The 26,464-nt window shown below is 37.5% G+C and overlaps 1 protein-coding gene across 1 annotated transcript in view; it reads left to right on the plus strand.

The window, feature by feature from the left end:
• Positions 1-26,464, plus strand: part of IL23R (interleukin 23 receptor) — a 65,930-nt gene that overhangs the window by 22,574 nt on the left and 16,892 nt on the right. The window contains exons 4-6 of the mRNA XM_028514133.2: positions 570-730; positions 5,974-6,119; positions 12,144-12,300. Coding sequence (XP_028369934.1) covers positions 570-730; positions 5,974-6,119; positions 12,144-12,300 — 464 coding nt within the window. The remainder of the gene's footprint in view (positions 1-569; positions 731-5,973; positions 6,120-12,143; positions 12,301-26,464) is intronic.

Here is a 26,464-nt window from a genome sequence, read left to right on the forward strand (position 1 = left end):
CTGGTAGAAATGTCAACTCAAAGCCCTTACACCAAACCTCTATTCATTGCTCCTTTCTAGAGGGTGCTCCTTTATTTCAAGCTACGTCCAGGGCCGACTTATTCAATAGACACAGTAAACCCAGGGCCCAGGGCCCACAATACTTTCAGGAGTCCATCATGATGTTTAATTTAATTTAAAATCAGAAGGAAAAAATGAACTGTTAGTCAAAGAAAGTGTTTTAATATGTGATGTTAATATATTTGCATTTATAGCAATAGTTGTAAACATTATAAAAACATAGGCATGTATACATATAAATAAATAAAAACACACTCACACATATATACACTATATTTTTCTTAATAGAAGGAGTTCATGAAGACAAAGTTGCTTAGGGCCCATGAAAGTCACACTGTGGCCCTAGATGGTCTTAGATTTCTTGTTTTAAATTCTCAAAATAAAATAAATTATGATCCATTTTTTCAGTAAATGTTGTATTCTGAATGTGGGCTAAAAAGGTAGCATCAAAAAAGAAGGAATAATTAATTCAAGCCAAATGCAATTGGTAATTATAATTTTTTTTAAAGTTTAGAAACAGAAGAACACCAACAATACCTCACCTCAAGTTATATTAACATCTCCACTGATTCATTACAAGGAGGCAAGAAGTATTTGATTTGGGTCCAAGCTGCAAATGTACTTGGCACAGAGAAGTCAAAACAACTGCAAGTTCACCTGGATGATATAGGTAAAGAATGAAGAATTCTACCATGTCTTTACAAATAAACAACTGACCTAGTTAAGTGAGGTCTAGATCTGAAAGGATTTCCCTGAAAGTTCCTGTAGATCATGATAAAGAAAACAAGAATTAAAAGTATCTATAATTTCTACATGGGTATATGTGTTTTAAAAATATTTATTGATAACTTTCTATGTTCAAGCATTGTTCTAAGGGCTAGAGGGAATAAGATGGACAGGTACCTGCTGCCCTAAGTATCTTACAATCTACCAGAGAAGATGGAAAGAAATAAGAATTAGAATAAAGTGTTGTGAGTCTCATGTTGTGAGAAGCACAGTATAATAAAGAAGTCTTCTGTATGCACTACTGTGAAAGTTATGTTTTTAGTTTTATTTTGAAAAGTTTTACAAATTACACAGAGAATTGTAGAGAATTATGTTGGCATCTCTGTTTATCAGCCAAGTAATAAATGTTAAAATTTTTGCTTCAGCTATTTTTAGACTTTGCCTTTTAAACATATAATATAGAATAAATATTTCTTACTTTATAATAGCATTTTTAATAAATCTCTTAAACAGTCACTTATTGTTGGAGATTTAGACTGCTTTGTAATTTTCATCACTTTGAACTATTGCCATAAACAACCTTTTGGCTGAAGTTTTGCTTATAGTTGGTTTTCTCCTTAAGATAATTCCAGAAAGTGGGCCTTTCACCACTACATCCCAGCCCTAAAGCCAGAGTTCAGCCAAGAGCGCCAGGTGTGAATCACCTGCTATGTGAAGATCCCAGTGCCAATTATTCCTGTTTCTATCACACTAGTCGACCCTTATCTGTGGTTTCGCTTTATGTGATTTCAGTTATGCTTGGTCAACAGTGGCCCAAAAATCTTACATAAAGAATTCCAGAAATAAACAACTCATGAGTTTTAAATAGTGTGTCATTCTGAGTAGTGTGGTGAAATCTTGAGCCATCCTCTTACATTCTGCCAGGCTGTGAATCATCCTTTAGTCCACAACATCCACCCACTCTGAATACGCCACCTGCCTGTCAGTCATTTAGTAGCCGTCTTGGCTACTGTCACAGTATCAGTGTTTGTGTTCAAGTATCCCTTAATTTACTTAATAATGGCCCCACAGCGCAAGAGTAATGTTGCTGGCAATCCAGATGTGTCAAGGAGAAGCTGTAAAGTGCTTTTCACTCAGAGTAAAAAGATGAGTATAGTACAAAAAGATATTATGAAAGAGAGCACACATTCACATAATTTTTATTATAGTATACTATTATTGTTATACTTTACTATTAGTTATTGTTACCAATCTTTTCCTGTGCTTAATTATAAATTAAACTTTATCACAAGTGTGTATGTACAGGGAAAAATATAGTGTAACGGGGTTCGGCACTATGACTGGTTTCAGGCACCCACTGAGGGTCTCAGAAACTACCCGCCACAGATAAAGAGGTACTGGATGAAGGATGAGTTCGGCCAGCTAATATTCACGCAACACTTTCTTCAGTGCTAACTGCTATTATACACATTATCTTATTTAACCCTCACAGCAGCCTTATTTTGTAGAAGAGATTATATATGTGTATACATGAGGAAACAGGTAAAGTTGCATCAAGAAATTTGAGGTTGCAGAGCTAGGGAGCTTCTAATTACAAAAGCCTCAACTCCTATCCTCAGTTTTATTTAAATGCACATTACAATGGGTCTGACAACGTTCCTGCTGTCTAATGATTTAGGGGATGTGGTGTCTTCTTTTGGGGCACAACATGAGTATTTTGAAGAGATCATTAGGGTCTTTGATTGGAACGCATATCTCAACTTCTGTCTTAACTAAACTTGACTATGTCAACTTTTAGGATTGGTCTAAAAGTTTGTCATGATGCTCTGAATACTGGGTTTGAAAAAAACACTGTTGACTATGGTGATGAAAAATAATTCCATTGTAGTATATATTCTTAAAATTACAGTTCTCTTGCCCATGATCTACTTATTTTTGTAAATTTACATTTTGAGGTAGGATGAGATAATATGCCCTTTTCTTATAACAGATTAACCTTGACAGATCACTGATGATTAAAGGCTACCATGTCTACTATCTTTTTGGCAATGTAATTTTTAGTAACTATATTATTAGTAGTAGTATTACTATTATCATCACTGTGATGTTATTATGATCTTAACATCATTGAATTGTGTTCCAGACAATAAGCATATCACATTAAATTCTGGAAACGATCACAAATGGTATGTCTCTATTTCATAGAAGAAGAAAGAGATGAAATAATTTGCTCAAGGTCACATAGCTAGTAAGGACAGCTAGATTTCATCCCAGACTTCTTGACTTGCCATAGTCAATTACCATCCCACTTCCCATAAAAGGAAAATCTCATCTGGCTGCCACCTGCAAATCTGACTTCTCACATTGTGAACAAGGGAGCCTCTTGTTTGGAATTATTTCTCCTCCTCTTTCTTTCTCTTGTCTTTCTCCTCCTCTTCTCCTTCCTCCTCCTTTCTCATTATCCAAATAATGTAATGGTGTAGGGGGCTCTACCCAACAAAGCCACCAGAATATTTATAGATGAACTATTTTCACTTGTGACACTTTAAGAATGAAATATTTCACGCTAGATAAATGAACCATTCTATGAAATTGAGGGCAGTGGACTCTCCTGGGAGCAATTTCCACCTAACAGCTATGGGACTGGGCTTTAATTAAGTTACAGAGTCTGTGCTGAAAGGCAGAGCTGAGTTAATAATGCAGTAACATTGTGCCAAAATGACATGTGAGAGGAATAATTAAAATTCTCTTGTAGAGAAATACATTTGAACACATGAAGTGAATTGTCCTCTGGCTGCCATTTTGAATATTAATTCCCCCAGTGAATAATTATGGGTAAATACATGTCATTGGAAAGATACCAAGAACTATAATCTGGTTCTTTATTTCAATATAAGCGGAAACTTCAAATGTGGTATCTATGATTACCTGACAATTAGGGGGGGATCTTCGTTTTTTTAAATAAATATTTCATGGCAGGCAAAAGTGAATAATACATTGTTTATAGGTAAACATACACGAGGTAAAAAATGAAAATAATAGAATTATTACCAAAAAATTAAGGATAGAAGTTACTTCTGGTGGGAAAGGGAAAAGAGGTTTGGGAATGGTTGTTCAACCACCAGTCAATGTCTTTCATAGGATCTAATTTAGTTTGTTTTCCAATAGATGGTTAGTTATTTTATGTTTGTCATTTCTTATTATAACTATTTTCTTTTATGATTTTATCATATACTTTTATCATATGCTAAGTTCTCTTTTACATTTGGATCTGGATTTGACAGTTCTTTTCAAAATGTAAAGTCTTTACCCTGGCAGTTGTGGCTCAGTGGATTGAGCACCAGCCTGCAAACCAAAGAGTCACTGGTTTGATTCCCAGTCAGGGTACATGCCTGGGTTGAGGACCAGGTCCCCAGTAGGGGGCGTGCAAGATGCAAACACACACTGATGTTTCTCTCCCCCTTTCCCTCCTTTCCCCTCTGTCTAAAAATAAATAAATAAAATCTTTAAAAAAATAAAAATCTTATAGGAATGTTTGAAACCTAAGCAACAGCAAAAATTTAACATTTGAGTCTTCTGTAACAAACAATATGTTCAAATACATGTTATATAACATATTCATTTGAAAAAATATAAACTCATTCAAACTGCTTTGAAGTTAGACCTCTACTGCTTTGACATGCCTTGTGCTAAGACTCTATCTTAAATCTGACTTACTGTGATCTGCATGTCTCATAGGACTAAACAGAATTTTGGTTCCTTCTCAGAATATTTCTTTCTGCAAGAGAATGCTTGTGCTATTATACCAGTGGCAGGCCAAACTTAGAGGTGGGAGACAGGAGAGATGAATAACTTATAGTACTGAGGGTGCTTGAGTGGTCCCAGGTGGTCCCAGAGCCCCCAAAGAGGTCCATTTCCCTGCATAATGTTAGCTTGCTCAGAACCCCCAAATGAGGTCCACTTCCCTGACTCTAGAAATCTCTGAATACTGATTATTCTTACAAGAAGCTTATACTAGATAAAGGAAATCAACTGTGGGATTCAGATGATAAAATTTCAGTACAGTAGCTCTTTAATTAGACTAATCATGCTACTACTATTTCTGTGCTATGCTAGGTTTAGCTCAAGGATTTTATTTTAAGACTGTGCTACTAGAGAGCAAATTTTTAATTTTTATATTTCTCTATAAATTATATACCTGTGCACATAATTATAGATAATAGTTAATAATAAAATAAAAATTTTCCCAAAGAGTAATTTATAAATTTAGAGTAAATGAAAAGAAAATAAATTCACAGAGGACATTAAACTATAAGAATGTTCCTTAAAAATATACATATAAACTCTTGAGTTCTTTGTTAAATAATACATGTAGCAAAGTCATAGGTTTTTATTGTCCTAATTATGCATATAGGAGAAATGGAAAGTGCCAATGACTCTATTCTATTCAGACAGAACACACTTATAAGTATTTATACATTTTAGAAATATATAGAGATTTCAGTTACACCCTTACTCCTAGTAAACAAAAGCACTAGTAAGATAATCAGAATTTCAGTTCCATTTCGAAAGTTATTGTCAGAGAACAAAGTAACAATTGGTAAAGTTTTAAAGAGTATTGTGAGACTTGCTTTGTTCAAATCTACTTTCAAGTACAGATTTATGTTAATGAAGAATAAAACAAGTTAGCAATAAATGTAAAGATTCATTCAAATTTCCATATAACACCATAGAATTAAAATAATATTATTGTAAAAGGTTTAAATTTAACAATTTATCAAATCAATCTTCAAACTAAATTTAAGATGAAAAATTTCATCTCTCCCTAAACAGATGCAGGAAAGAAGAGCTACCTCCTTTATTTCTATTTTATACTCTGTTAATAAGGCCAGGCTCTGGAATTTCATGAGTTAAGATTATAAGGGTGTGGGAGGTGGGAGGAAAGACAAGATCATTAGAGTTCCTTTTAAAAGAAATGAAGAATGGGCTGAAAAGAATTTTATTTAACACCCAAAATTTTCTTCTACATAACAGAATAGAAAACCAGGAAAAAAATCATTAATTAGATTACAAAATTGTTTTCTTTTAGTACTTTGATTTTAACATGTCTATAGATTGATGGAAAGTTACACATTTCTCTCTAGGCAAGTTTTAAATTTCTGGGGTTTTGGTTTTGTTTTTTTCTAGTGATACCTTCTGCAGTCACCATTTTCAGGGCGGAGGATATAAATACGACAATGCCCAAGACCATAATTCATTGGAATAGTCAATCAACAATTGAAAAGGTTTCCTGTGAAATGAGATACAAGGCTACAACAAACCAAACTTGGAATGTAAGCTAACTTTCACTATTCTTTAACATGTAAGTGAATGAAAAAATAGCCAACCAACAGTCAACAACCATAGTGGGCTTACAATGATCTATTGATGATTTACATGTTTTTATCTGATTCTTTGTGGGATATTCAAACCACTCTAGCTTTAATAATGATTATACTGTGCTTCCATAGAGATTTTTTCTGAGCAGAAAGGGTCCTCTTGCCTTTTGTGAATTTCTAAACAGACAAATGTCCAGCTAAGAGATTTCCATCTACTTAGTTCCTTGTCCTACAGTGTCCTAGGGTGAAATTTATATCAGTGATCATGAATATAAAATTTAAGGATTCTATGCTGAAATTTAACAGGCATCCAGAAAAAGAAAAACTGTTCAAAAAGAGCTTCAGATTTATAGATGTCTCTTTTTAAATGAAAAAACATACAATTCAAAATGTTAGATTTGTAACTAGTACAGGCCTCAGGCTTAGATATGCATAAGGTTAAAAAGTGAATATCTAGACAAAATAGTCATCCCTAGATACCAGTGGCAAGTTACCAGGTATATTCGGAGTGGCATAGGTATAAGGTTCATTAATAAAATGACATCACACGACAGCACCTGTGAACATTAATAAAAACTCACTAATTTAAACTATAAGGTAACACTAGTCTGAGAAAAAATTTCAAATTTGGGGTATTTGAAAAGAAATGCAATTTTATTTTTTGAATTACAATAAACTACCATTTAGTCAAGTAATTAAGAAATGGAGTTGTCCGGCTTTGCTTAATTGAGAATTATTTATCATGTATGATGGATACAGAAGATGTGGCATATATACAATGGAATATTATTCATCAATTAAAAAGAATGAAATCTTGACATTTGTGACTACGTGGATTGACTTAGAGGGTGTTATGCTAAGTGAAATAAGTCAGACAGAGAAAAACAAATAATATGATTTCACATATATGTGGACTCTAAAACATACAAAACAAATAAAAAAAGAAAACAAAACAGAAACAGATCCATAGAGATAGAGAACAAGCTGATGATTGGCAAAGAAGAAGTGGGGATGGGAAAGAAAAAAAGAACAAAAGAGAGAGACAGAAAGAGAGAGGGAGGAAGGAAGGAAAGAGAAGGAAGGAAGGAAGGAAGGAAGGAAGGAAGGAAGGAAGGAAGGAAGGAAGGAAATAAGGAAGGAAGGGAGGGAGGGGGGAGGGAGGGAAGTTCTGGGTGAAGATGGTGGATTGAACATACTCATCCAAATAAATAAAATAATCCCCTCTTTCAAAATAAGTTACATGTCATGTATGAATTGACCAGTTTTCGGGGATGAAAATGATATGTATTCAACACTAATCTTTGGTGATTAGGGTGATTCCAAAACCTTCTTCTGCTTCAGCCTGATCATTCTGAGCATCAGTTTTGCTGTAGAACAGTGTGTTTAAAGCGTGTGAAGAAGATGAGGGTCAAACTATACTGACTTCCTGACATACATTTAAAGATTGCTCTTTAAAAATAAATTGCTGATTTCAAGTTGTTTATTTACCTTTGTTCATTTACACCAGAAATGTGAACTTCAAAGTTGTTTAGATTACACTTAGGTGCAAATCCATGTGCTGCATCATTTGGTCAATAACCAAGTGGCGATCCTGCTGGACTCCTTGACTAAATAATTATGGCATCTGTGTTGTGCACAGAAACCCCAGGCTTCAACCTGGGACAAGTGAGGTAAACTCTGAACAAAAATCTACTGCCAGTCTTTTGCCTCTGTGGAATTTAGGTAAATTCAAAAACAGCCTAAATGAAATTCTTGAGTCTTGGATTTTGAATTAACAGAGTTTTGCTCCATAGGACCACTTGAGACCCTGCATAGTGTCACAATAGTAAGACAATGCTGAGAATATGAAAACTCCCTTATTTGGCATAGTAGGAGGGGGTAATAGGCTGCTGTAAGAATGTTTAGGAAATATAAAGAAATTATATCATCAGCATCTCTGAACAGGTTTTCAGAAACCAACTGTTTTCTGGTATAAACTCTTGTTTTCTGCTCCCCCTGGTGGAGCTGCAAGTGCCATTCATTGTGAGACTGGGTAACCGGTAAATTTGAGCTCACTCTTGAAAACCTCCTCTTCAACCAGGAGCAGGCAAATGAAGGAGCTGAAAGGGGATTTGTTATCCCATTTAACCTTCATGATGATCTTCTGTGATGGGCACTATCAGCTCCATACAAAACAGGCTCAAAGGTGTTTAAGCTGGGTACTCCAAACTTTACACTGTTAGGAACTAAGTGCCTCTCACAAAACTTGCATCACTTTGGATACCCCAAAAATATTTGGAAAATGAAAAAACAGGTTTTGATCCAAAACCTATATCCTATCCCTTCTACTATGGTTCTTCCGAATATAACTACTCACACAGGAAAAGGTGAATTATTATGACCCCAGCCCAGTCAGTAATAACCAAAAGGAAGTTTTATGCTTTACATTTACTACCCCATCAATTGTGTCTGGGTCATGCACAAACTGTTGTTGTCTTTGCCCCCATGTGGAGAGACGGGAAGTTAGAGTCCAGAACAGTGGGAGGACACTAAGGACTACAGATTTGCTCTTCAACCTTGGCTTTGCTTCCAGCAGATATTGCTGGAGGGAGGTTCTTTATTTCAAGTGGCAGGCAGCTACCAGGAAAGCCTGGGGGCTAAGCACACAGCTCTAGAGTTCAAAGCCTGGCTCTGCCTGTCTAGTTATACAAGCTTGGGCAAGTTCCTTATCTCCTCTGTGCCTCATTATTCCCATAGCTAAAATAGGAATAAGATAAGCACCTACCTCATAGGGTTGTGGGGACGATCAAGTGTTGTACGAAGATAGCCCAGGGCCTGGAATGGAGTTAATGTCCAGTACATAGGGGCAGCTACTGTTACTCCTCATCTTAACCTCCAGGGGAGCCATGCAGCCACCTTAGTAGGGCAAAGGAAATACCTGAAAATCAAAATCAATGCATTAAGAATGCTTTTCAGCTAAGCTGCATGTAGACTGTGAGGTATCAGACAGCCCTTCAGGCAATCCCTACAGGCTGATACAATGGGGAAAGTATTTGCCTACTTGATTATCTTCATGGGCTGTCTCCCTGGCATATCAAATGTATGCCAAAAATTGAGCTCACAATCCTCAGCAGCAATCCTTGCCCACTGCTGTGAACCCTGTCTCAAGACCATTTGCCATATTGTATATACTTACCTGTTCACAAGCACATTTCCCCATCCTTTACCTGTGAGCCCCTAGAAGGCAGGGCTGTTCTGTAATCATTTTTGTACCTACATTGATTCTTGTAACGTCTAGTTTACATAATTTTGAAACATTAGCTATTGGTAATAGTATTATTTGCCTTTGAGAGTCCCAGCAGGAGAGACAGTAATTTAGGAAAATCTTCCCTGTAAGTCTGAGTAAATGCATTAATGGTGACTCATTTCTCTAATTATACAAGACCAGGGCACTGGCAAATTTTTTATTCAGGGGCTAAACAGTAGGCAGTTTAGGCTTTGCAGGCTGTAAGATCTCTGTCTCAACTACTGAACCGTGCTGTGCAGCATGAAAACAGCTAAGGACAATAAGTGAGTAGACATTGTTGCATTCTAGTAAAATTTTGTTTTTGGACACCAAAATTTGACTTTCATATAATCTTTATGTATCACAAAATAAGCTTCTTTTGATTTTTCTTCCAACCATGTACAAACTGCAAAAACCATTCTTAGCTCATGTGTTACACAGAACCAGCATTCAATCTCTTCTTGGAATAGCAAATAAAACAGTGCCCAGATAGCAGAGGGTCAAATCCTTGGCCTTTGCATTTCAAAAGTGTAAATGCTGGTAAAAGCACAGACGACTTGGAAGGACATGTGAGTGGTCATGACTAAGTTCTCCAATAATCATGCCCCTTCCCTCCTCCACCAAACACTAGATAAAGATTACCTGAGGCCTAAGAGTGCAAACTGCCAGCGCCAGGGGTAAGAGGGAGGAACCCAGACAGTTAAGACACTGGTGAGTCACTGAGAAGGAACTGCTCACCCTGGGCCACGTACAACTTTGGAGAGGGAGGAAGTCAGGATTATAGAACTCTGAACAGGTTCGAGATTCTCCTTCCCTCCACCCAAGGATGCTCCCAGAAACTTAGATGTAACCCCAAGAAAGAGGTACCTCATACTGATGAGAAAAGAGGTACCCTCACCTTCAGAACTCAGGGCCTAACTAGAAATTAAGTGCTATAAAAAATAAAGTTCTGTTTCTTGCACTTGAGATCATATCCTTGCCACAGGCACTCAGTTAGGTCTAGCTCTCAATGTTAATTTCAGCCTCTGAAAATGTCATCCAGGGGTATCGTCTTGTGGTTGCAAGGCCCTAAGCAGTCACCTGCCTAGCCTCATGGTAGAAAAAACTGTTAACAATTTTGAAAAATTCTTCTTTCTAGTTTAACATTCTGGTTATACTTCAGGGTACTTCTCTAAGGGGACTTATCTATAAATGTAATGGCAAGAGACATATTGGAGAATAATAATTCCCTTCTTAGAGCAGCTAATATGAAGCAGAATGCATTTGAAAGTCAAACTTTTGGCACAAGTGAAATCTCTCCTGGATTCCAGGCAACTCCAGGCGTGGCCAGTCATATTTACGTAGCAGAAAATCCCAAGGGCCATGGGTAGAGATGTGGCTTATGGAAACTCTGAATGATATGTTTCAGGGAGCATGACATTCTGAGTTTTACATTTTCAATGTATTGCAAGTTTTAAAGATTTATGTTAAGATTGTTCTTTTTTAAGATTGGTTCTTAACAGAAGAATCCCTAAATGTGGTTGATATCTTGCTTAAAAAAAAATCTTGATAGTTTTAACTTTCTCTCCCATGAATGTGTAGTAACTGTTTTCTTCCAGTTGCTGCATAAATGCATTTGTATACATATTTTATGTGTGCCTTTCAATCATGCATCACTTTTTTCAGTAAATCCACTTACCACAACATACTGGAGGTGCTGTATAAATGTCTGGCTTCTCTCTCCTATCTGAAGCAGCATGAGGTCATTTTTCATTATGTTTTATAGCAGGCTGCAATGCCCCAGAAAATGATTTGTAAGTTTACACCTCAGCTATTTTCTTACTTCTCTTCTATTGGATTTTTACAGTTCAACTTTCTTAAGTGTTTTATTTTATTTTCTCTCGTACACATACATATACATAATAGGTCTTGTATAATTTGCATAAATCTGCAATAAGGACCAATTTAACAGCTTAGCTTATGAATAATTTTTTTCTAAACATCATCATTACCAGGTGAAGTTATTTCACCATTCATGAACAATTATTGATCTTTATATCCCACTGCAGGGAGAATAGAGAGAGCAGAGATGAGAGACTAAAATAAAAAAAAAATGCTATTAAGTCCCCTGTTTCTTAACCCATTATAATCAGCTATTTCAAAATTAAGTATATATTATATTTTGACTTTCTTGAAATTTAAAATCTTGACCCCTGGCTGGTGTATCTCAGTGGTTTGAGCACTGACCTGTGAACCAAAAGGTCACCAGTTCCATTCCCAGTCAGGGCACGTGCCTGGGTAACAAGGCCAGGTCCCCAGTTGGAGGCACCAAGAGGCAACAAATCATGCATCGATGTTTCTCTCCCTCTCCTTCTCCCTCCCTTGTCCTCTCTCTGAAAATAAATAAAGTCTTGTAGGGGGGAGAAAACTGTACTTGAACAATGATTGAAATAAAAAAAATAAAATAAATAAATAAATAAATAAAGTCTTAAAAAAAATAAAAATAAAATCTTGAGAGAGCTGTCCAATATAATGTGTACTTCATTTTTAGTGTTAAATAACACATATAATTACTTATGACCATGTTTCAATATAAAGTAACCTATTCCTCCTTGTTTTCCCAGGCTCTAGAAAAGTGCCTGAAACATATCAGATGCTCCATGAATTTTTGCTAAATGGAATAATTGTTTAAAAACACATTGTATCATTTTATCATTATTATTGATCCATTTTAGGTAAAAAAAATTGACACCAATTTCACATATGCGCAACAGTCAACATTCTATCTGGAGCCAAACACTAAATATGTATTTCAAGTGAGATGTCGAGAAGCAGGTAAAAGCTACTGGCAGTCCTGGAGTTCACCCTTTTTTCATAAAACACCTAAAAGAGGTGAGTGTATTTATATATTTAATCTCTTAGGCTTTTCTTTTGACCTCTGTCTCTCTTCTAATTATATAAAAGAAGAAGTCTTCTTGACTTCTATCAAAACTGACAAAACTATTCTAGGGCAGGTGGTAACACTTAAATTGTCATATTGCTTTGATTTGGTTAGGCTGAATATAATTTATGCAACAGTTCTCAAACATTCCTGGGCATAAAAACCAATAAAAACCACCTAGGCCCTTGCTGGTGTGGCTCAGTGGATTGAGCGTTGGCTTACAAACCAAAGGGTCACAGGTTTGATTCCAAGTCAGGGCACATGCCTGGGTTGTGAGCTAAGTCCCCAGTAGGGAGCGCATGAGAGGCAACCACACATTAATGTGTCTCTCCTTCCCTTTCTCCCTCCCTTCTCCTCTCTCTAAAAATAAATAAATACAGTCTTTTAAAAAACCGACCTGGTATGCATGTTCACCATCCCTCCTTCACAGGTCTCAGGTAGTGGGAGTGGGAGGATGCTCAAGTATTAGCATTTCTTACAAACATCCTGGGTGATTGTAGGCATATAATAATCTAAGACCTTGTTTTGAAAACAAAACAAAACAAAACAGTATTGAGAGTTACACTCAACTGTTTAGGTCACTCTGATAAATAAATTCTCCTAAAAGAGATAGAAATAAAACCATATCAATAAATATTTATTACCTATTATACAAAACAATTAGAGTTAAAGCACTTAAATATAAGATTAATTTTCTTCTCAATAAAATCTATCTGAGCTCTTCTGCTCTTAATATTATTAGTTTAATATTCAAGTTATTTACACATCTAATTCAATGAAATCTTAGCCAAATAGACTTATTTTCCATGTACACAATTGTTTTTATTTTTTAAATTATATTGTATTGACTATGCTATTATAGCTATCCTGATATTTCCCTCTTTTCCCCCTCCACCCAGTGACCCCACTCCCTCAGGTAATCCCCCCACCATTGGTCATGTCCATGGGTCATGTCTGTAAGTTCTTTGGCTACTCCATTTCCTGTACTGTACTTTACATCCCCATTGCTATTCTGTGACTAGGTAGTCACAGAATACCTATTTGTACTTCTTAATCCCCTCACCTCCACCCATTCACCCAAACCCCAACCTGTTTGGGCATCCATCAAAATGTTCTCCATACCCATGGTTCTGTCTCTGTTCTTGTTTGCTTAGTTTGATTTTTAGATTTAATTGTTCATAAATATGTATTTTTGTTATTTTATTGTTCACAGTTTTGACCTTTTCCTTAAATAATTGTTTTGAACTCTGCATCTGATAGATTGCTTATCTACATTTTGTTTAGCTCTTTTTCTGGAGTTTTGATCTGTTCTTTCATTTGGGCCATGTTTCTTTGTCTCCTTGTTTTGGCAGCCTCCTCATGTTTATTTCTGTGTATGAGGTAGAACTGCTTTGACTCCGTGTCTTAGTAGCATGACCTAATGTAGTAGGTATCCTGTAGGGTCCAGTGTCATAGCCTCCCCTATCACCCAAGCTGGGTACTTGAGGTGCGCCCTTCTTGTGGGCTGGGTACCCTCTCTTCTTGTAGTCGAATCTTGATTGCTTTTGGCAGGTCAATGGGAAGGATTTACCCAAGCCAATCAGCTACAGGAATGGCTGTGACCAATGACCACCTTTGTTTGCCATCCATGGAGGATCAGCTGTGTAGGGGAAGGGTGATAGTCCTCCAGTGTGGTCTGTAGCTGTTCACTGGGTGTGAAGGCTCTGAGATTTCCTAGGCGGTGCAGGGCAAGGCTGACCCCAACCTGTGTTTTGCCTGTCACCACCCTGCCTGAGCTGTAAAGCAATCTGAGATGGCTGCTACTTGTGCTGGGCTTGGAGATTCCCTGATGAGGCCAATCTGCAAATCTAGACTGGCTGCTGCTAGTTTTGGACCTGGGGCTCACTGAGGCCAGCTGTTGCTTGTTTGAGAGGACTTAGGAAGTTGCGAATCAGGAGCCAAGATCAGTCATTCACATGGAAAAGCAAGTTGGGTGGGCCCATAAGTTGGTTGGGACTATCTCATTGGGTCTCCAGTGCAGGGCAAACACTGTTAGCCAGGTTGATGGAGTCTCAGATCTGGCACCATCTTGCCAGCTCTGTGGTGGGAGGGTTCAACAAAAGGACAATGGCCTCTGCTCACCTTGATGCCAGGTACTTCAGTTCCTCCCTGTGTGCCACTGGTGCCTTTCAAGCTGCCACCCTGATGCTGGAGCTCAGAGGGATGAGTCTGACTAGGTGAGCCCATGTGTGGGTTCTTTAAGAAGAATTGATTGGATCTCCAGAAATTTCTTCCACCAACTCAATCCCTGCTGGTTTTTGCAGCCAGAAGTTGAGGGGACTTACCTTCCTGGCACTGGAACCCTGGGCTGTGGGGCCTGGTATCAGGATAGGACTCCTCATTCCCGAGATAATCCCTCCTGAATGTTCATTCACCACATATGGATGTGACATCAGTCCATTCTACATCTCTGTCCCTCCTACCAGTCTGGATGGATATGGTTTCTTTAATTCTATAGTTGTCAGATTTCCACTCAACTCAATTTCTGACTGTTCTGAGTGATGGCTGTTCTATATTTTGTAATTTTGATGTAGTTGTGGGAGGATGCAAGCCATGTCTGCTGACACTGCCATCTTGACGGTAAGTCCTCACACAATTCATCAGATAGACTTTAGTTGGAAGCCAACAATAAAATAAATTATTGTAATTATCGTGATATTCTATAATGGCTTCATTTTCCTGAAGGTTTCTCCCTACTGTAGGTAGCTTGTACACTAGATTTATTTTTTTCTTTTCAAAACTGAAGAACTTAATTATGATCATGCTATTGTTAATATTATCTTTATTATAACATCTTGTAATTGTTTTTGATGTTTTTCAAAGCACTTCAATGTAAATTATAAATACCGGTGATTGTCAGCATCTAGAGAAAGCCAAAAACCAAAGACTGCCTTAAAAGTTCTTTTGGCATCCCCTAAAGCCCAAATATGAAAACACACTATTATTTTTTTAATTATTTTTTAATTTTTCAATTACAGTTGATATACATTAATTATATTAGTTTCAGGTACACACCCCAGTGATTAAACATTAAATAACTTACTAAGTGATCATCCTGATAAGTCTCTCACCCACATGATACCATACATAATTATTAGAATATTATTGATTATATTCCCTACACTGTACTTTATATTCCCATGACTATTCTGTAATAACAAATTTGTATTTCTTAATTCCTTTACTTTTTCACCAATCCCCTTAAGCCTCCTCCCATCTGGTAACCATCAGAATGTTATGTCTATGTATGATTCTATTTCTGTTTCTGTTCTGATTCTGTTCATTTATTTGTTTTTTGAGATTCAATTGCTGATAGATATGTATTTACTGCCATTTAGTTGTTCATAATTTTGACCTTTCCCCCCTTTTTATTCTTAAAGAAGACCCCTTAACATTTCATATAATACTGGTTTGTGGTGTCCTTTAGCTTTTTCTTGTCTGGGAAACTCTTTATCTGTCCTTCAGTTCTAAATGATACTTTTGTGGGGTAAAGTAATCTTGGTTATAGGTCCTTGCTTTTCATTATTTCAACACTTCTTGCCAATCCCTTCTGGCTTGTGAAGTTTCTGTGGAGAAATCAGCTGACAGTCTATGGGAATTCCCCTGCAGGTAACTAACTGCTTTTCTCTTGCTGCTTTTAAGATTCCCTTTTTGTTTTTAACCTTATGCATTTTTATTATTGTGTGTCTTGGTGTAGGCCCGTTTGAGATTCCCTACACTTCCTGGACTTGTATGCCTGTTTTCTTTACCAAGTTAGGGAACTTTTCTGTCATTTTTTAAAATAGGCTTTCAATTTCTTGTTCTCAGTCTTCTTCTGACACCCCCATTATGCAAATGTTGGCACACTTGAAGTTATCCCAGAGGCTCCTTACACTATGTTCATTTTTTTGAATTTTTTTTTTTTACTTTTCTGATTAGGTGTTTTTTGCTTCATTATATTCCAAATCACTGATTTAATTATTAACTTCACCTGCTCTACTGTTGATTTCCTGTAAATTATTCTTCATTTAAGTTAGTGTACCCTTCCCTTATTATTAGTCATTTTTTATGCTATTGAAATTCTCACTGAGCTCATTGAGCATCCTTATAACCAGTGTTTTGAACCTGCATCTAGTAGACAGCCTCTCTTCATTTTATTTAGTTCTTCTGGAGTTTTGATCTGTTCTTTCATTTGGGCCATGTTTCTTTGTCTTCTAGTTTTGCCATCCTCCCCATGTTTGTTTCTATGTATTAGGTAGAGCTGCTTTGACTCTGAGTCTGGGCAGTCTAGCCTAATGTAGTAGAAGTCCTATAGGGTCCAATGGATCAGCTTCCCCTATCACCCAAGCATGGCACTCAAAATGTGCCTCCCATGTGGGCTGAGTAGAGCCCTCCTCTTATAGTTGAGCCTTGATTGCTGTTGGCATGTCATTGGGAGGGATTTACCCAGGTCAATTAGCTGCAAGGACTGGCTGTGACCATCAGCCTTGTGGAGGGTCAGCTGCTCAGGGGCCCACGTTGCTTGTGGTGTTGGCTGGGTGGTGCTTTGATGTAGTCTATTGGGTGTTCTGGCTTTGGGGCCTCCCAGGAGGAGCAGGCTAAGGTCAACTACTGCCTGTGTTCTGCCCAGAGCTACCCACCATCAGCTACGAAATGATCAGCAGATGGCTACTTGTGCTTGGCTTAGAGATGCCCAGGCCAGGCCAAGCTGTGAACCATAACTGACTGTTGCTAGTGCTGGGTCTGGGGCCACTTAGCAAGGGATATGGGGCATGCTAAGGCCAGCTGCTGCTTGTTTGACACATTTTTGGATAATCTAAAGCATGCACTAAGATAGACCATTTGTATGAAAAGGCCACTGGAAAGAGCTCGAGTGGGCCTGCAACTTGGGTGGGGCCAGGCCTCAGGAAATTAGCAGGGAAGGGAAACATTGTGAGCCAGGTTAATGGAGTTTCAGATATGGCACCGCTCTGCCACCTCTGTCAGAGGAGCGAATCATCAGAAGAACAATGGTCTTTGCCAGCACTTCTGTCTGGAAGGAAGCTGCTGTCCACCCCCTGCAATCTCTCATCCTGATGCCAGACAATTCAGTTCTTCCTCATTTGTCTCTGGTGCCTTTCAAGATGCTGCCCTGACTCTGGAGTTGAGAGGGAGTGAGTCCAAGTGTGTTAGTGTGCAGACCCTTTATGGGGAACTGCCTGGGACTCTAGAAGCCCTTCATTTCCCTCAACTTCAATCGCCACTGGTTTTTACAGCAGGAAGTTATAGGGATTTCTCTTCCTGGCACTGGAACCCTGGATAGAGGGGCTTGGTATGGGGTTGGGAGCCCTCAGCCCTCAGGGGGCACCTCCGCATCTGAGATACCCCTCCTAATTTTTATCCAACACATGTGGGTATCTGGAAAAAGCCCATTCCATGTCTCTGTCCCTCCTACCAGTCTTGAGATAGCTTATTTTTTAAATCCCTAGTTGTAGGACTTCCATTCAGAGAGATTTCAGGCAGTTTTGAATGATGGTTGTTCTGTAATTTAGTTGTAATTATGATGTAGAAACACATTATTAAGGGAATCATTTGCAATACCAAGTCTCTTTTAAAAGTTAGTTTCTATTGAAAATATTCTCTTAAATTGATATTGTTAAAAATTCTTAGGATTTTGGATGGCATTTATAATAATTTAGTTGATAGCTGAATTATTTTCGAAAGAAATGCAGACCCCTGGGGTGTGGCTCAGTGGATTGCACACCAGCCTGCAAATTGAAAGGTTACCGGTTCGATTCCCAGTCAGGGCACATGCATGGGTTGTAGGCCATGTCCGCAGTTGGGGGCATGTGAGAGGCAACTGTTCAATATTTCTCTTCCTCTCTCCTCCCTTTCCGTCTCTCTAAAAATAAATAAATACACTCTTTAAAAAAATAAAAGAATGCAGAATTGTCTTACAAGATTGTCCAAATTGATAACTAACATTTACTTGCCACTTACAAAGTACTACTTTGTATAATCTTGTTTGGCTTTTACATCAGCCTTATTTGGTAGTATAATTGGCACCATTTTACAAATGAGAAAACTGAGGCATGATTTTCTAAATTGTACATTACTAGTGGGTAATAGCACCTAAACTAGAACACAAGGTTTCTTATCTATAGCCCTCAGCAATCTCATCAATTTCTTTAACGAATAACATCAAAGTGAAGAAACAGTTTACTAAAGTGTTCTATAAGTGAAGCATTAGCACCATAAATTTGCTTTAAAAGTAAAGTTCTTAAATCTTACCTTGCAGGAATAGGAACATCACAGCTACCTTGTAACAAGCCTAAATTTCAAGTATTGGTTTCCTGAGGAAAAAAGTCACCTAAGGCAAAAATGCCAGTTAAAATTAAACATCCCTGAAAACTTGTATCTATACAAGTTTAACAAGTTAGCTAAGAGGAAACAAACTTCTTTCAGTATAAATTCCTTTCTAAGACACATTCAATGAGAAACAGTGAAAGTGTCAGGGAAAGTGATAAGATTAAATCTTTTTGAAAATGTATCTTTTTTTTCTATTTGTAAAAGCAGGCAATTGTATTATAAAATACAACCTAGAAATCACTGTTGTTTACAATTAAATGGATCTAACATTACTTTTTCCTACGATAAGTACTGTCTCATATATACTGTTTAAATCCTAACTTTTATACTTAATCTACTTTGTTAAATTTTTAAAAACTACTTAATGTCTGCACTGCATTCCAATTTATGGATATACAATAATTTATTTAATCATTTTCCTATTTTAACAATATCTAGGTTATTGCATTTTATCCCTTATCAATAAATTTCTTTGAATAGCTTTGTGTATAATAAACTCTCCTTTTGTCTTTAGGTGTTATTGGCTCAAGAGTTAGGCAAATTTTAAGATGCCTGATGCAAGTTGTCAAATCACTCATTAGTAAATCTATAATATCAGTTGCTTTTTAAAAAAGTGTCCATGGAAAGATATTCATTTAGTCATTCACATTCCTTTAGACTTTTCTAGGCACCAGGCACTTGTTAGGTACTTGCAGAACTTCAGTACACAGAGACAAAAATTCCTTAATTATAGAGAAGACAGACAATAAAAAAGCATAATGAAAAAAATTAATTAGATAGCACTATAATAAAGATATAAATAAAAGCAGTAAGAATGAAACCTCACAACTGAAGTTTGAATTATTTCACAATTGAAAAAAATAAAATAATTCCTGTAATACTTTTAGTTAACCAACTTGTTTGACATGGGGTTTTTTGAGCAGCCAAACTTTTCCAGTAATAAAGGTTTATTTATTCAAGAAGAAACACAGCCCAGATAGTAATGTCCCTCTATGCAGGAGTTTCCTGTTTTGTTCTCTGAAACTGTTATGTGTGTATAGCTGAATTCATTCATCTCAAAACAATGTGTTTTCCCCAGGCCTATAACTTCATAAGTGAAAGGTTTTAAGACAGCCCTGTTTATTGTTCTTGTGCACTCAGGTTAACACACCTTTGAAATATCAGATGTAATACCCCTTGAAGTGGGTATTAACCCTCAAGAGAACACATAATCTCGTTACCTATCCTGTAATCGAGTCCCTGCCTTGCTTTCTCCCACCTCCATGCACATTCCTTTCTTAATTTTAAATGCATAAGAAAGATGCAAGACTCTTATTCTCAGGAGCATTTGAGATATTGCTCTTGGTATATGTTGTCAGCTTGGCTCAAATAAACTGTTATGAAAATTCTTAAACACACATACACACACCCACCAATGATTTTTCACAATTATGCCCAGATGGCACTGCAAATCATGAAGTAGGCACAGCCCCTAGTATTCTTCTATATCACTTTCCCTCTGGATAGTGCCTTTCTTTGGCCTTTAAAAACTTGGTCTCCAAAAGAAACCAAACAAACTCATTTACAGCAATAGTTAAATGACTTATCATTCTCTTTTCCTTCCTCAGAGTGCTTAGACTTTACTGGAAAACAAAACCTTATAATAAAAAAGAAAAAGAAAGAAATCAATCTCAGGATATAATATTAAGCTTTTGCAAACACAAAAACTTCTTTGGGTTGGAAACTCATATTTTTCTATGCTGGTACAATAGCAAAGGTTTAATTAAGTGACTGGATGCAGAGTGACTTCAGGACAATAAATAATAACAGCTAACATTCATAGGATGCTCTCTGTGTTGGGCAGTGTGATAACCATTTTACATATGAATTGCCCTTTACTCACCACTGCAGGAGTGTAATTATCATTCCAATTGTGTAGATGAAAAAGATGCGAGGCACAGGGAGATTAAGCAGTTTTGCCAAATGGTACAAAGCTGACAAATGGTAAAATGGTAGAGGCAGGGCATAACGCAGGCTGGGATTCTAGCACCTGCACTCTACTAGCTGTGCGGTCTTCTTCTAAGCAACCTAGGAGGGCCCTGTGTCAGCACCCCTCAGCCGCCTAACCAAATCCTCCTCTACACATTAGCTAATAATAAAACTATTCCAACAGTACTTCATTTTAATGTAGTCTTTCTTATGAAAGTGAAAATACATGATAAAAGAATGAACCATAAGATACTATAGATTATTTCTACTTTGGCATGAATACAAGATGTGGAAGCAGATTTGGGTTAAGGTGCTGAGAATGAAACCACAGGACTCCAGGAACCTTGGGCAGTCAGGGATGAGGACAAGGTGGCCTTGCTCAAGACAGGAGCACCACAGGGAAATTCATGTGTTTTCCCAGCTGGTCCTGTTCAGTCAAGTGCCCAGAAAGCAATGCTTCCCAGAGTGGGACGTGTGGACCACCTGCATTGTAAATGCTTAGAAATTAGTTTAAAATCAGATTCCTCAGCCTCTAGCCAGGTGATGCTTCTGCAATAAAGTATAAGAACCACTCTATCAAAAGGTTAGACATACCCTTTAAGAGGGACAAGTGCCATGGACAATAATCTTGGGTGTGGGCAGGATATGCAGAAAGAACTGAACAGAATTAGAGAGCACATTAAAAAGACCATACACCACAACCAAGTAGAGTTCATTTATCCTTGGGATATGAGAATGGTTCAATGTATGCAAATCAATAAATGTGATACACCATATTAACAAAACAAACGAAAAAGTGATGTGATCATGTTAATAGATACAGAAAAGCCTTTGACAAAATTCAACATCCTTTCATGGTAAAAGTACTCAACAAATTAGGTATAGAATGAATGTACCTCAACATAATAAAGGCCATTTACAACATAATCATAAAACACTATAAGATTCCTCTTGAAGATCTGGCCCAAGACAAGGATGCCCAGTCTCACCACTTCTATTAATGCTGCACTGTAAGTCCAAACCAGAGTAATTAGGCAAAAAAAAAAAAAAAAAAAAAAAAAAAAACTTAAAATATGCAAATTGATTAAAAAGGTAAAACTCTGTTTTTTGCAAATGACATGATCTTATATACAGAAAACCCTGAAGTCCCCACCAAAAAAAACTGTTAGAACTAATAAGCAAATTCAGTAAAGTTCAAGATAAAAAATCTATATACAAAAATCAGTTGCACTTCTATATACTGACAAGGAACTATCAGAAAGAAAAATTAAGAAAACAATGAAATTTATAGTAGCACCAAAAACAATAAAAGACTTTAATTTAAGGTGAAAGATCTATCCACTGAAAACTGTAAGACATTGATGAAAGAAATTGAAGAAGACACAAATAAATGAAAAGATATTCTATGTTCTTGGATTGGAAGAATCAATATTATTGGTAGTTTTGGGGGGAGGGGCCAGAGAAGTGTTGGCATGTGAGAACCTCAGGCTATTATCTCTTGTACTATCTGGTCACCTCTCTGATTCCTCTTCCTCCTGCCCACTGCTCCCTGAGTCACTCACCACCCAGCCCACTTCAGAAGCCTGGGAGACCCCAGGAGCATGGGATGGGAGACCATTGTTCCAGTGAACCATCACTCTGCACAGTACTCCTCTGTCTGGACCCTGCCCTGCCTCTGGGTGTGAGGTTTCAACTGAGGCTCTAAGAACCACTAAGGGCTGCTGAAGTTGGAGCTTCTAGGCCACCAAGTAAAAATGTCTGGGGTCTTTAAGCAGTACAGAAAGAGCCGCCAAGAGGGCAAGATAATTTGTCAGCATAGAAAACCAATGTTGAAAATGTGAAAGTCAATTCCTGAAATTCACCACTACTGAGGTGAAAAAAAGGTGAAAGGGAGACTTCCAGGCAGGAGTGTTTTCAGTTCTGCACTGTAATACAGATCCCTTTGTGAGGAAGAAAAGGTGCAGGCTCTGTAATCTCTTTAATGACAAGTCAGAGGCCTGAGGGAAGGGCAGTCATATTTCATAATGACTAATTAACTTGCTTGAATTGCTACTTGCAGTAGAAAAGTTTCCCAGAGAAATCATCATCATCATCATCTTCTTCTTCTTTTTGACAGTTCTCCAAAAGAAGGCAAGTATGAGCAAGATATTAAACCACATTGCATTTTGTTCTCACAAAATTGCTGGCTGCTGCATTAACAATGAGTCTATAAAGATTCTTATTCATTTTTTAGGGCTTTTAGTGACTAAAAGAAAAAAGTTATATCAATGCAACTAAATATAGGTGATATTAAATATAATGAATTTAGAGGGAGGCACACAGAATGTACTTTTCAAAAATTCTGCTGTTTGTAATTAGAGATTTCTTTTTCATTGATATTGAAATGGTTTATAAACCTTTAGATTTATGGTTGCTAAACTGGGTAAAATAGATACACAATGTCCCTTAACATACTAATCATTTTAGACTCTTCTTCTGCATTTATTTCTTCTTCTTTGGGTCCTGTTCCTAATAAACCACCAGAGTTCTGTAGAATTAAAGAAAAACTCAAAAGAACTTCAGAGTCTCTCAGAAGTTTGCAACCCATTGATAGAGACTTAAGATTATGCTTTTCCATGAGGAAGTAATAATCTCCTGTATTAGTATCCTGTTGCTGACATAACAAGCTATTGCAAACTTAGTAGCTTCAAAACAGGACAAATTTATTATCTTATCGTTCTGGAGGTGAGAAATCCAAAATCAGTATCATTGGGCTATAAACAAGGTATCAGCAGGCTATGTAACTTCTGGAGGCTTTAGGAGAGTATCTGTTTCATTGCCTTCTCCAGTTTCAAGAGGCTGCCTGCATTTCCTGGCTTGTGGTACCATCTTACAGTCAGAAGCACAGCATCTTCAATTTCTTTCTCTGGCTCTCCTGCCTTCTTTCTATAAGGACCTTGTGATTTCATTGGACCCAACCCTATAATCTAAAATAATCTCCCCATCTCACATTCCTTTTACCATATAAGGTAATCTCCTGAAAGGTTCTGGAAATTAGGACATGGACCTCTTTGGGTTATCATTATTTATTCAGCTACATCTCACCTATCTACCCACTACCTACTATTGCAGTTTCTACTATTCATTGTGATGCTGTGCAAGCAAAAGAAATCAAATCTGATTTTCTCAAGCAGAAAGAGAATTATTAGGGAGATAGGCAGAAATCAGGAGAAAGTCTGTCAAAATGGTAACAAACAGGATCTAAGGGACATTAGAAGCCAGAACCACAGCCAAAATTGCAGCCTAGGAAGAATCTGCTGAGAACCTATGGTTGGCACTATGGCCAGTGTCACTGCCTGCCCTGTGCCCTGGACACCCCTGTTCTAACAGAGTTCTACTGTTAACAAACTCTTGGTGTAGCTGTTGCATTCATATTGGATTCTTAGTGATTTCCTGGAGCAGTGTATCCTGTGCAAGTGGTGGGAGGAGGGCACCTGACGAGCTGGGCTTAGGTCATCTGCTTGTAGCTACTTAATGGCTACAGGGAGAGGGAGCCTCTGCACCACTGAGGTATCCACAGTGGGAAGCCCTTCTGGCCTCTTACATATTTTAGGATACCCACAAAAAAGAATGTCATGGTGTTGGACAACTAAAAACATGGCAAATGTAAACTAGACTCTTCAGACTCCAGCACAGGTACATGCCTTGGCCAGGTAGCTCAGTTGGTTAGAATATTTTCCCCATACGCAAAGGTGGCAGGTTTGATCCCCAGTCAGGGCACATATAAGAATCAACCAATGAATGCATAAATAAGTGGAACAACAAACTGATGTTTCTCTCTCTCTCCCTTTCCTCTCTTTCTAAGATCAAAAAAAAAAAAAAAAAGGAGAATTGGTACACGCTATGCTTGAGAGCAAAGCTGCACTTTTGAAGAATCTTAAACAACTAGGTAAAATTTATATGCTCGTTTCTGCATATAAAGTTTTGCTATTCTTTGGCATCTGACCCTCACCTCTGTATGGTCCATGTCACTTTGAAAAATTTCCTGGGTGGCTGTTGCTTTTTTACCTTTTCCTCTTCTAACTCTTTCCCTTTAACAATATGATTGCCATACCTGTAATCCTTACTTTCTTCTCCTTCTTTGTACCAAGTACATATAGCCTAGGAATTAGGTATACAGATAATCCCTTGAGTATGTCTAGGCATACCCTCTTATCCTTAATATTCAAGGATGACACTGTAACCCATGAAATGATTCATTGTTAGACTTGTTTTTCAAGGTGTGGTAATGACTTAGTTCTGACAGGTCCTTTTCTTTGCCCCGGGCGTCTGGTACTATTTGATATGTCTGACCATTGCCTTTTGCTTTGCTGCTGGTGTGAACTCATTTGAAATCTTTAAGCTTGGTCCAATAATGTTGAATTCCAACCATAGAGCTAAACGGGCCTTGGGAGATAACACTTAAACAGCTGAGCTTATCAGAAGAAGGAGATTAGAAAGAAACCAAAAGGAGATATTTCTGTTTTAAGAAAAGTAGGTTTGGGATATATGTAACAGGTGCACTGAAAGAAAAAAAATGACCCAAATGAAAGAACAGATCAAAGCTCCAGAAAAAATACAACTAAGTGATGAAGAGATAACCAACCTATCAGATGCACAGTTCAAAACACTGGTAATCAGGATGCTCACAGAACTGATTGAGCTCAGTTGCAACATGAAGGAACAAATAAAGGCTACACAAAGTGAAATAAAGGAAAACATACAGGGAACCAACAGTGATGGGAAGGAAGCTGGGAATCAATGGTTCGGAGCATAAGGGAGACAGAAACATTCGACCAGAACAGAATGAAGAAACTAGAATCCAAAAAAATGAGGAGAGGCTTAGGAACCTCCAGGGCATCTTGAAACATTCCAACATCTGAATCATAGGGATGCCAGAACGAGAAGAGGAAGAGCAAGAAATTGGAAACTTATTTGAACAAATAATGAAGGAAAACTTCCCCAGTCTACTGAAGGAAATAGCCATGCAAGTCCAGGAAGCTCAGGGAGTCCCAAAGAAGTTGGACCCAAGGAGGAATGCACTAAGGCACATCATAATTACATTAGTCAAGATTAAAGATAAGGGGAGAATCTTAAAAGCACCAAGAGAAAAGTTGAGAGTTACCTACAAAGGAGTGCCCATAAGACTGTCAGCTGATTTCTCAAAAGAAACCTTGTAGGCAAGAAGGAGCTGGAAAGAAGTATTCCAAGTCATGAAAGGCAAGGACCTACATCCATGATTGCTCTATCCAGCAAAACTATCATTTAGAATGGACGGACAGATAAAGTGCTTCTCAGATAAGGTCAAGTTAAAGGAGTTCATCATCACCAAGCCCTTACTATATGAAATGTTAAAGGGACTTATCTAAGAAAAAGAAGATAAAAACTATGAATAGTAAAATGACAACAAACTTACAACCACCAACAGCCAAACCTAAAAAATACAAAAACAAACTAAGCAAACAACTAGAACAGGAACAGAATCACAGAAATGGAGATCACATGAAGGGTTATCAGGAGGGATGGGGTCGGGGGAGAATGGGAGGAAAAGGTACAGGGAATAAGAAGCATAAATGGTAGGAACAAAATAGACAGGCAGAGGTTAAGATTAGTATGGGAAATAAAGAAGCCAAAGAATTTATACCTATGACCCATGGACATGAATTAAGGGGATGGGAGAAATGTGGGTGGGAGGGGGTGTTCAGGGTGAAGGGAAATAAAGGGGGGAAAATGGGACAACTGTAATAGCATAATCAATAAAAT

Source organism: Phyllostomus discolor, chromosome 5, assembly GCF_004126475.2.
Source record: "Phyllostomus discolor isolate MPI-MPIP mPhyDis1 chromosome 5, mPhyDis1.pri.v3, whole genome shotgun sequence".
Lineage (NCBI taxonomy): Eukaryota > Metazoa > Chordata > Mammalia > Chiroptera > Phyllostomidae > Phyllostomus > Phyllostomus discolor.